The sequence below is a fragment of the Buceros rhinoceros genome, unplaced genomic scaffold, assembly GCF_000710305.1.
Source record: "Buceros rhinoceros silvestris isolate BGI_N320 unplaced genomic scaffold, ASM71030v1 scaffold5786, whole genome shotgun sequence".
Lineage (NCBI taxonomy): Eukaryota > Metazoa > Chordata > Aves > Bucerotiformes > Bucerotidae > Buceros > Buceros rhinoceros.
In genome coordinates, this window is record NW_010416791.1 from 2,586 (window position 1) to 14,982 (window position 12,397).

At 38.6% G+C, this 12,397-nt stretch overlaps 1 protein-coding gene across 1 annotated transcript in view; it reads right to left on the minus strand.

The window, feature by feature from the left end:
- Positions 1-1,371: 1,371 nt before the first annotated feature.
- PROS1 (protein S (alpha)) overlaps positions 1,372-12,397 on the minus strand; it is a 34,084-nt gene continuing 23,058 nt past the window's right edge. Inside the window, exons 10-15 of the mRNA XM_010137932.1 lie at positions 10,145-10,334; positions 8,741-8,908; positions 7,501-7,673; positions 5,764-5,908; positions 4,742-4,955; positions 1,372-1,776 (exon numbers count right to left, since the gene is read on the minus strand). Coding sequence (XP_010136234.1) covers positions 1,631-1,776; positions 4,742-4,955; positions 5,764-5,908; positions 7,501-7,673; positions 8,741-8,908; positions 10,145-10,334 — 1,036 coding nt within the window. The 3' untranslated portion in view covers positions 1,372-1,630. The remainder of the gene's footprint in view (positions 1,777-4,741; positions 4,956-5,763; positions 5,909-7,500; positions 7,674-8,740; positions 8,909-10,144; positions 10,335-12,397) is intronic.

Consider the following 12,397-nt stretch of genomic DNA (forward strand, 5'->3'; position numbering starts at 1 on the left):
GCGGTCAAGTATCCCTGCTGACAAGCAGCTACGTATCAACCAGTGCTGGACAGATTTGGAGGGTGTACAGAGGCTGGCTTGTGTCAAAGCAGGAGCAAATCTACCACATTACACAAGTGGGAAGTGAAGTTAACAATAACTGCAGACAAAGCAATAAGGTTGAAAGATGGGTTCAGATTCTGCAATACTGATGTCCTAATGTTAGTACTCGACAACAAAGGAAACCTCACTAATGTCACTGGGAATATCTCTGGAGAATGGTAATCCTCAAAATGAATACTGTCACAATCCATCCTTCTGTACATATATTTCCACTGCAGTGTCTCAAGTGAAGAAAGCAAACCTCAGGTCAAGAATCCTGGCAGATGAATGTCTCTCTGGTTGATGGATGAGAGCATATATTCATCGCTTACAGCAATTTTCTTGCTACTTATTTGATTTGGGGTTAACAAAACCATTAGGTGAGCTGCACAGGAAGGCTTTCGGTTTTATGAAAATGAGGTTGGAAGGATGTTACAGAAATATCAGAAATGCTTGAAATGAGCACACCTGAGGAAAACAATACTTTTCTAATTACCTGTTCCACTGAAATTGGCTGAGCAGAATACGGCTTCACATTCTGATGTTACTAGCAAAACTTAGGGTTTCAAGTAAATCAGAAACACAACTGTAAACGAGCTCACAAATAAATCTCTTCTGGGGCCCTGTGAATGCAAGGTTGACCTAAACAAAGGGAATACGATGGACCATTAGAGGGTTCTTATATTGAAGAGTGCTGGATTTATCACAAATGGAAGAAACACATGCTGCAATTTCTCAGCTTTACTTCGCAAATTCCTGTTTGATGTCCTGTGATGAAGACCAGAGCTCCTTCTTTAAAGTCATCTCCCCTGTTTTCCAAAATTGCCTGGGCCATATTTCAACCCACTTTGAAAGTAAATTACCTGACTCGATCCAGAACTCCGCTAAAAGTCTAAAGCTGGGATCCCAAGATACAAGAACTAAAGCCAGTACAGTATAACAAGAGCTATTTTCAAAAATCGAGCTATTCACAAAAACATCTATTTTGAAGTTGCTTTACCATTGTTGATACAACTTGTAAACATATTTGCAGAGAGCTTGGGCTCTGGATTCTGGGATATGTCTTCCTTTACCAAAAGCACATATTACAAAACCTGTAGAGATTCTTCTTTCTGTGTTATGCTTGGAGAAGTGTAATGAGACTGTTTTTGTTTAGATTCAAATACATTACCTATATTTGCAACTTGTAACTTTGTGCTGATGTATGAAAAATAAGTTGTAAAATTGGTTCTAAATGGAACTTTCTGAACTGCCTCTCCAAACTAAATATATCAAGGGCATAGTATGAACATGGCAGATAAACCTAGCTTTAAGATTTATCGCTGTTATGAATAGAAGAACATTTTACATAATTTTGATCTTGATTGTCTCTTTACAGCTGAAGAGAGAGAGGATTTTTTTCCCACCCATTCTATGTAAAAGAGGAGAAAAAACCAGCTGATTATTTTCCTGGCACATCTTGAATGAAGTAATACAGGCTTCATTATGGCATGAGACTAATGACACAAATTATATCTGAAAGAAAAAAGTTAAATTAAAAATTGAACGGTTATTGCATAATCAGTGGGCATGAGTGAGATCTAATGTCATTGTGTTTGGAAATGGCTTCATCCAGATCCAGCTGTCTGTTGTTGACCTTCCCCTCCATGCAGCCGTTATAAAAAGCGGTTACTAATGTAGCACCCAGAGGAACATCTGCAAGGAAACACATTCAATTTATTAGGCCAAGGCATGCAAATTCTTACGTATTTTTCAGATCAGCAAAAACACGGGGAATACTCCATTCCCCGCCCATTAGTCAGCCGTGGGAGAAAAGAACAATTTGGCAGGAAGCACTCAGATTCTTCTTCCTTTTCTTTAAGATTGAGATAAAGTCAGCAAAGCTGAGAAAGGTTAGTAGAATTTGAAAAATGCATTAGATGTCTAGTCCCATCCAGAAACCTAAATACATGAATGTTTTTCATAGTAGCATTTCCTGAATGAACAGTGAACCAACAGCTCGTTTCCTGGCACCCACTGTTCATGTCCTGACCTGCAAAACAGATGTTTATGGGTTTAGAGGTCACAGAAAGAACCATCTTGCTTTTGCCAGGAAGCTACTCTGGATTCAAATCTGCACGTTCTCAGATAAGGGACCCGTGGGAGCTCCACACATTTTATTGCTTCCTTACTACTTCTTCGAAGTGAATTCTCTGCAAAAGACTCACTTTATCTGTTGCTCATTTAGGCATTGTTTGGGTTACAACATCATCAGATCACGGATACGCTTTCAGGAAACACGTTAAGCACAAAATCAAGCAGGCATTGCCCTGAGGTCTTAGGCTACAACTGGATTCTTACAAGGCAGACATTAGGTGATCCCAGTACCTTCAGCAATTAGAATGAGGATGCCTAGAAGCTGATTTCAAGAGCATCATCTCTTTTTTCCAGATATTAACTATCCTATCCCTCCTAGAAGATAAACTTGCTTGTCTGGCAAATAAGAAATGTTGTTTCCTTGTGATTTTATTTTGCTGTAAGCTGAGGTACTGCACAAACAGTCCTGTAAAATCATGCCCTTCTACTCATTTTACTCCAGTGATGGTAACACTGCAGTCATAGAACTGAGCCCGTTGTCATTTAGCCTGCACCGGATGTGCTGAATTAATTAACAAAGAGGCATATTCCCAATACTGTTACTAGGTTTAAGAAACATGTATCAAAAATGGGGACTTCTGGTCTTCGTGAAATGTCTATGTTTTGTTAGATGCCTTTTAAGCATACAGTTCTGTTTGCTGTAGCTCAGTGTGGGGATCCTCACCTACCTTTTCATACTGTTCGGTAATTGCAGAAGCTTTTCTGGAGTGAGTTACAGTGAGTGAATAATTTGGTGTAGCCAAACTGGCTGTATGCAGGGACCTACAGTAGTTTTCCTGTATTACTTTTTCTCTCTTTGGTAACTCAGGCTGTTGTAGAAGATACTCCTTTAGATAACGTGGCAGTTTTTGTTGCGTTTTTGAGAACTCTGAGTAGAAACTTTTTACACATACAGAGGTGTGGGGTTTGTTTTGTTAACTTGTGTGTTGAAGATACTTTTTAAAACTGAAAGATTACTCTTACTTTGAAGGAGCAGCAAGTAACTAATACTTGCCTCTTACCTATCTGGGATGCATGACTGAAAACAAGGTCTTAACAATTAAGGTGCCGATTACTCTGTGGCCGGCAATGTACTAGAAGGAATCATTTAAATATGACAAAGATGAAGAGGTCTAAGAAATTACTGAAATCTCAGTTAAGTTAATACGGCTCAGTTAACCTATTGACTCACCTCTACTAAGTAAATATTGAAATATCACTTTTAGAAGTGAATGGGTATTACAAAAAAATCTGATGCTTACCTATTGCAGTAAGTGACAGTATTGCACCATTAGTGCATTCTTCTCACTCTACACATTCAATTTGAATCGCACTCACCTGGTTATTTGGTTTTCAAAATCTTGCATATCCATTCAAAAACAAAATCAGAGGAGAAATTGTCATATTTGGTGATTAAATCTTATTACATTCTTGATTATCATTATACAAAGACTTGTAGAGAAAAGTAAATTCCAGCATAAGGGTCTCGATACTGAGGCAACCACCACTTCAGACAGAGGCTGTGGTACCTGTAGTCCTGCCTTAAACACCTTCCTTCTATTCTGATAAGCAAATCTAGAGGGGCAAACATAATTCAAGCTTCCTCCGTGAGTGCTGTCTTGGAAGAAATGCCTAAAGAGATCACATCCAATGCATACACAGCTCCTGCACACTTTCTACTCCTGTGCACACTTGTCTCTTGTAGAAGGAACACACTTTAGATAAAGACCAGCTATATCTTGTGCAGTGCTATGACACTGCAGCCGACAAGTAAAACGGATGTCAGTTCAAGACTATGTTGGTCAAACTCACAGAATTTCCTTAGGAATTGTTACGTAATCTCCCTAAAGTAACTTTAATAGAGGAGAGAGAAAAGCTCTGCCAGTAGTAACATTGTAACCACGTCTTTTCTCTACCAATTTGTAAATCTGATGATCATGAAAATTCCTCATCCGTGTCAATGCTATTTTTCTTCATGATTCACCCTGAAGTCAAACTATTTTATAGACAAGCACGGATACACTTCCTGTACAAAATAAGGCTTGTACATGTCTTGAGACTGGGGATACACTTGCAGCTTACTTTAAACAAAATATTTGCTATTTCAACACATTTTCTGTCTCAGAAAGATTGCCAGTCATCTATTGCCCAGAGTTGATTTGTCCAGACCATATTCCTGACTTCTTCACTTCCGACACTTAATTTACTTACAAATGCCTGGTTTCCTTACATCCTTGATGCAGTTCCTAAAGACTGGCAGTATTTCAGAAATATGCAATGCTCACTCCTCCCCAGCTCAAAAATCAAGACATTGTTCAAATTCAAATCTCTAGAGAGAGACTCATGCCTTTTAATGTGCCTAATAACGCTACTGTTAAAAAACAAGCTTCCTCAAAAGCTGAATAGACTGGGTGAAACAAGAGGCACTTGGGGAAAAAAACCTTGTTTCTTTTTGTACAGTTACAGGCTTTTTCTAGCTTGGGTAAGGCTGAACATAACCGGGCTTGTACAAATGATCAATTTAATGAAAAGAAATAAAATTTACCTGGCAGGCCACCCAAATAGGTAACAACACTTGCCATCATTGCTTGATGCAGGACAGACAGTTGCTCTGAATTGCTTCGGTACGTGTGCGAATCAACAGACAGTTCAAGTTGCTGTTTCGTTACTACAAGTCCAACCTGCACTTTTCTGGGCGTACATAACTTCTTTGATTCCAGATGTGCAACAGTGATGTTTCCAATGGTCACAATGATTGCCTAAATGGGAAAATGGTAGGTAGGTCACAGAAGTTGTCACATATAACTTTAATACACAAATATACTTAGTTCTGATGCATTTTATACTTGGAAGTAGAAGGAAATGTTAGGGTCACATTTTAAAAACTGGTACATTAAGCCAGAAAAGTTACAAAAGTTGATGCATAATCATCACCTTTGGAGACAAATGTCATTCATTTATATTCTTAAAGTTTTTAAGAGAGAATGTTGACTGTAAAAACCCTTTGGCTATGGTTCTGAGGTGAAATTCTGTTTCCCTTATAGGCAAGAGGAATATTGCTACAGTTTCGAAGGCAACCATGCATTAAATGCAGGTGCTTATTTTGGGCAAAAGCATGGGCTAGCTGTGGTATATAATTATTACCTGTCTTGGGATGCCTGATGTAATCAGATGTAAACAGAAATTTAAGGACAAACAGATTTGTTTATAAATGGAAACTAACATGATACCATCTCTATAAATTCATCATTCTACTTCTGTCATTCTCCCCTTTTGCCTTGTGCACTTGGAAGGAAAGTTTAAAGAAGACATAATGTAATGGACAGTACCTGATATAAAAGCACTTAGTGCTTAGTCACGGCTGTAGTATCGTTAATAGTAATATATTTTCTGCACATCACCATATGATGTAAGTGCTTTTCAAAATACTAATTCCGCCTACCAGCTTCACTGCAAGTAAGTATGAGTAGCTTTTTTTAGTTTGCTTTTTCACAAATGGAGTAAGTTGAGATAAAAACAAGAGGCGTGACTTATGCGTATCAACTGCTATGGTAATTGTGAGATCACCTGTGAGTCAGAGGAGTTAGAGTCCACTATGGACAAAGCGAGAGGCACTGTTTCATCAGAAACCAAGGCAAACAGAACACCAGTGTCTGTGGCTGGGAGAATAGTCATAGTCACATTTATTAGCCAATCTTCAGCACTGTCAAGACTACCTGTTTTAAAAAGAATAATTGAAATTAATAAACCCAACTGCTAATGAAAAATTAATACATTGTTAAAAATTAGTATTTAATCTGCTCCCACTACGGAAAAATTAGTACGAAACTCCAGAAATAAACAGTGAACACTGGAACATTTAAAAAGAGCTGTAAATAAATAAATAAATAAAAGACAAACTCTTAATCCTGCATCTTCCCTAATCTGTCCCTATCGGGGGGTTTTTTAATTTTTGTTACCTTCTCCATTCTAATGTGCAACAGATGTCACATTAATTAAAGGTCAGTTCAAAATTAAACCAAAACCCCTAATTTACTCATAAATTGCTGCCACTGAGTAGACTGGCAGTTCTGATATGCTTTTACATTCTAAAGCAGTTCCACTATTAAAATGGGAATATGCAGGTGTGTAAAGCAAATAAACAGATGGTACAAACATAATTTTGTATAATGCATGCATAGTGAAGCTAATATAAAAATTTCTATTATTTAAAGAGGTATTTGTCACCTTCTCTAACTTTTCTTCCAGTGCCTCTTCCCCACCTCCACACCCCTCCCCCCCATCAAAGCTGATAGTTTCTTGATTTCTAGCAAATTCTTGACAAAGCAGAAATCCTGAAATAAGAAGCAAGGTTATATTCCCACACAAAGCCAAATGGTCAGGGAGATAGTGGACTGCAACAGCTCATAGAAGGGCAGCAGCAGGTGTGGGCAGCTTGGCTTTGGGGCGCAGGGGTGCTGAGAACAGAAAGGAGAGTGGGTGAAGTCACAGCCGCAGCCGCAAACACAAAGATCAGGTGGAGACATGGCAGCATGGTGTTAATGAATGAATGGGAGAATAGCTGAGAAAACTTGAGTGGCTTATGAACATCTGATGTAAGTTGGTTAGAAGCACAGAACAAAAAAAGCTGGGGAAATCTTTTAAGTAGGCTAGGGAATGTAAAGAAAATGCCTGGGAAAGTCCTGGGATGAAAAGGATTGGGGATCAGAGCAAAGCTGAAGGGTAACATAGCATTTGGGATGGGGAAGGGTAGAATGACAAAAAGATTTGGGATGATGCTCAAGAGATGTTCTGGTTTGGGCTCTCAAGTGTGCAGACAGAGATTCTGGATTGGAAGTTTTGAAATTAGAGCAGGAGGTCAGGCAAGAAAGTTCTATGTTCAGGAAGGAGCAAGAGATGCACCTAAAACATCTAGACAGGATGTTTGTTTAGAAGCCAAATTGCATACGCGACTATCAGCAATCCTTTTCTCCATCTCCCATCTTCCCTTTCTGTCAGTAATATGATAGCTTTTCCCAATGATGAACAGAGGACAGAATTAGATCTTCAGAAAATGAATATGTTCAACAGTGCTCATCCTTGCAAATAAAGATTAAGCTAAAGGCCTTCAGCTATTAAATGGATGACACCAATGGGATTAGAATCCTTATTCAAGCAAACTTCTAACAGAAGTTATGGGAATCGTTGCTGGATGCAGTAGTGTACAGCTTAGTTTGTGTGTGTCTTTTTTTTTTTCTTTCCTTTCACAATTCATGATTTCCATCACAAGACCAGCAAAAAGTATAGGAATAGACAGAAAAATACTTACTATAATTTATCTGAAATGTTGCCATTCCAGTGCCTGGGTAGAAGGATCCTCTCCCCACCGATACTAAACAGTGTTTGCTTTGTTTTTCTTGAATAACTTCTTTTACACCTGAATGTCCCTGATTCATCAGGTTCCAGGCACGTATGCACCCATCTAGCCGAGGGTTAATCTGTAGAAGAATTACAGCACTAGTTATTCAAAGTTTTTCTAAAAATGTTAATAATAAGGCATTACTTTACAAATCAACATATTTCTGGGTAGCCAATAATAGCTTTATCAATGTTATAGGCTATAGCACTGATGCTGAGCGGAAACAAATGGCATGCATTTAGTATCAGCCATCAAAAAGTATTTCTGGTTTAATAACATTTCCCTTTTTGATGATCTGTACAAAACGGATTGCCTCAACCTCTAAAGTTCATGCTGTCCTTTTGTTTAGTTCATAACAGCTTTTCTGTAGCTGAAAGACAATGACCACTAGCACTGTTCCTTGTTCAAGGTTTCATCTTCTTGTACCAGAGTAAAAACATATTGCTGGAATTACTTTCTGTTGGGCAAGGAGACGTTGCTGTATTTTTTTCTTTCTGCTTCACTTTTTTAGCAAAAACAGATTAAAAAAACCCCAAACAACCAAAGTTACAGCCTCTATTGTACAGTTACTTTTTGCCTCTCTTTGTTTAGACTGACAATTAGTTTCAGGGAAGGCTCCCGTACTGCAAAGCAAACAGTTGCAACAACTTGACCGTATCCATCCTGAGCACAAGACAGAGCTGTTGAGGATGGAAGACTGGAAGAATCATGGGCCTTGTCTAGAGTGGACTATGATAAAAACTAGTAAAAATGAAAGCTCATTGTGCTGCCCGCACCGTGAATTCCATACAGTGAATTCAGAGCCTACAAAAGCCAGTATCAGAAACATGAATCACTCCGAAATGCTCTTCCAGCAGAAATGGTGATGATTTAGGGAAACTTAAAGCTAGTATTAGGAAATGGGCTAGAGAATCCTGAAAGATTAAGCAATAAGTGTTGTGTTTTTACAACTGAAACCTAACTGAAGACAGACTACAAAGCTTCATGCATGTTTATTTTCAAAACAGTGGTTTAATAACCTGATTTTCATTTTCTAAATGGATTCCATGACACTCTTCTTTCTTCTGTGACTACTAAGAAAACAATACAAAACCAAACAAACCACAGAACAGTATTAATCAACATTAATCTTATTATTTTAGTTACCTGTTTAACAAGAGTGCTGCCTACTGTGCGAGGTAATCCTGCAATGTACACTTTAGTTTCCAAGAAACCTTGTGATTGTTTGAAAAGGGTTCCTGGGCTGTTAATACTCATCACAGCTTCTTTAGCTATTTTTACACTGATGCTGTGTTCCAGTTCTTCAACTGATATCTAGAATTAAATATAATTAATTACATATATGTTGCGGTACACTGTTGTGGTACACTGGGTGGCAGTATAGGCGCTCGGAAGATTACGTGCTTACGTGCTTACGTTACAGGAATGCAGTAACCACCCACGATGGGCGAGGCTTAGGGGGAACACTATATAACTCTGTTCAGTACATAATAAAGTGCCATTTTGCATCTTCTATATTAGAATAGGTGTCTAAATGGACCTTGACGGCAGAGGTCAAGTGCCAAATATCACAACAAGTTGCCACACATATATATACACATATACATGTAGGATATTTTAAATACTAATTACATATACCTCTATGAAGCAATGCTAATGTTTCTCTAAATATTTAACTTGTAAAACAGTTCTAATGCAGTCAATATTTGCAGCATACTTAAACTTGAATCATGATAACTGTCCATATCCAGGGACATCCACTGGAGTATGATCTTCCACTTCACCCTCACCCTATCCCTGGGAAAAGCCATGCAGCTTATTAGTTTGCTTTATGTGCTATAGAAATTGCAAGAAGCTGATTTCTACAGTTGCTCTATACTCAGTCCATATTTGGCATACAGTTCTCCATGTCACTGCAGTCTGCTACAGAGGACTGAATATTCAGATGGGATCTAGACAAAATGAGTTCAATGCTTGCTTCTGCTATTACTGGGCATCAAAGCAGATTTTTTATCTCAGGGAAGCTGTACTGAACTGAAACAGGTCCATGCAGAATCCTAGCTTCTCTCACTTCACCACGCCCCCCCTTTAAAAACAAACAAACAAAACCTAAATAATGTTAATAATTTGGTGTGATTTATACATGGCATAAGTGAACAAGGCCTTTCAACTTAGATACAAAGCTTAAAGAACAAGAGCAATTTCTGGTCTAGCAAATGTAAAATATGCTTTCTAGACAAAGTATCTAGTAACTGTGCACTTGACCATGCAATCACACTTTTTAATATTCTGCTGTTTCCTTTTTCATTATTAAAAAGAATAATTCTTATGTTATCAGTTAATTACCTCCTTCTCAATGACAAACAGGTGCCACAATTTCCCAAATATAAGGCATTCCTTTGCATTTCTTGGTTTTTAAACCTGGGATTTGAGGGCATCATTTTAAGCCTTTTTTAAGAGTTGCTTAGTTTTTCCCTACTTTACTTATCATGACAGAATTTTCCCATAGTGGGTGAAAGGAAGGAGAGAGGAGAAGATAATCCATCTTACTATATGCCACAGTCCATCATTAATGGCTTTGCCTCCACTGGTGACTTTTGTTCCAAATTCATTCTTGAATTGAATTTCAATCTTCCCATCACGAAGAGCAAGCAAGATCCATGCTGTACTGTCAAGGGACTCTGCATATAGTATAACTCCCTCTGCATCATACGTCCGGAAATCAAATTCTGCTGTAAATCTGAGTTGTGAAGAAGGAATCTTAATTAAAACAGGAAACATGAAATACTGTATAGCCTAGGATAACTTATTAATAGGGTGTAAAAAAAAAAAGCTCATAAATATTAACCTTTTGGTATCTCTATCAGCAGTTGTGCTATTTGCATGCAATTAGTCAAAAGCAGAATCTAATGTAATCCTTGTTCACCCAAATCCAGTGGAAGGTTTTGAGATTAACACTCTGATTTGTTTGGGTTTTTTTGGGGGGGAGAGGGACGGGGGGTTTGAAAGAGACTTTGTTTAGTTCCCAAATCTGCTATGAGCTTTATATGTGAAGGATATCACAGGTCCTTGAGTAAGAAGATAGATATAATATTCCTATCGCATTTTGTGGAGATGAGATGCGGGAAAAAAATACATGATCTATGATGTGCTTCAGTACAACAGGGTTGCCAAGTGCCGTCCTGCAACTTTTATAACCTATTGATTTTCTTTGGTTACTGCTGCCTTTAATATCTCATTCTCTAATTCGAGGATTTGTTGTGAAACTTGGCAGTTGGTCGAATGCGTCCATGTACCAAAATTATGGTTTACATTACACTACCTGTACAGTGGGGGAGAGAGAGTATAAGTATAGCAAAAACCAGTCCCTGTCTCCTAGAACTTTTGGACTAAATAAAACAGATTAAGGATGAAAGGAGAAAACAAAGTATTCAGAAATTGGGATTTGCTGAAGACAACAAAAGAAACAAGTAAGGCAGCTGTAATTAAGAATTTGGGATGATTTCACACTCAGTCTTGTTCTTTGTCCACTAGATGTCATTGTCTCTCATGCAGACACACAAAAAAATAATTCTGTATTTACACAGACTATTAAGACAGCTTCAAACATTTATCACCATAGAAAGGTCTTTCAGAAGAGCATTAATGCCTGGTCAACTTGGAATAGCAGCAGAGGAAAATGTTCTCAATATTTATGTCCTTCTGTAAGGTTCTGAGGCTCTGGGGCTCAACAGCTGCTCCTGTTACCTTCAAGTTGATCAGTCAGTAAGTCAAGGAACAGTGCAATTTCATCTGCTGCAGTAGAGTCCAAGAGTAATAAAGGGGTCACTACCATTAGCAATTGTTCTGACAGCTGTAGAGGAAATCATACAGATGGTGCTCTAGACAAGGTACTGTGCTCTATAAGTGTCCTTGGAACGCCCTGTGAAAGGAAGAACAGGGCAGGGGGTGGGGGTAGGAAGCACTGGCCTGTTTTTTTTTTTTTTTGGCAGCAATATATGTGTAGCATGTTACAGCTTCTACCCAGAGCAGAAGTGAAGTAGCAGCAACATCCAGACAAAAGCCATTCCTGTATATAACTGGAAGGTGTACAGTAATTATTCTCCTGTAACATCTGAATTTTATGTTGAGAATTCTAAATGTCTTCCTGTATCTGTTATCACCGCCTCCTGCCTTCCCCAGTCTCTGTTCTTTCCTTCAGAGGAAGAGTTTAAGCTTCTGTCATGAGGAAGCACCAATCTCTTTTCTGCTCCCTTGTCTCTACAAACCAATGGGACCTACTGCCTATTAAACTTCCTGCCCTCAATCCACTTTCTTTTTTGTCCATTCAAGTCAGGATCTCTTTGACCTCTTTCTCCCAGCCCAAACGCCTTTCTCTACAACAGCACTGGTAAGCCGGGCTGTAATGGTTGGAAGACTCCAACTGTTGTTATTCATAGATATGATCACATCTGAATGACGATGGTGCATGCCTTGACCTAGCTGTGCACAGCTTCCTGGCTGGGACACAGCTGCTACTGCCTCCTACCTGCTTCTAAGGTATCTGGAAGAAACTTCCTGACCTTTTAGTTTTGCCATGTAAGACGGCTGCTGTCTATATTGATGAGGGGGCTCAAGGACATGGTACAACCAATAAAAGCTGCTGTAAACTGACTCCAGACACGTTACTCCTGCCCGTCCACTTTCAAATAACTCCATCTTCCTCTGAGTGCTAGTATATGTAGGAACCTGAGTTAATTCATCCTCCATATAAAGGTAACTTAGTGCGGAGATGGTGATAAATAATTTATGGATGCAATACAC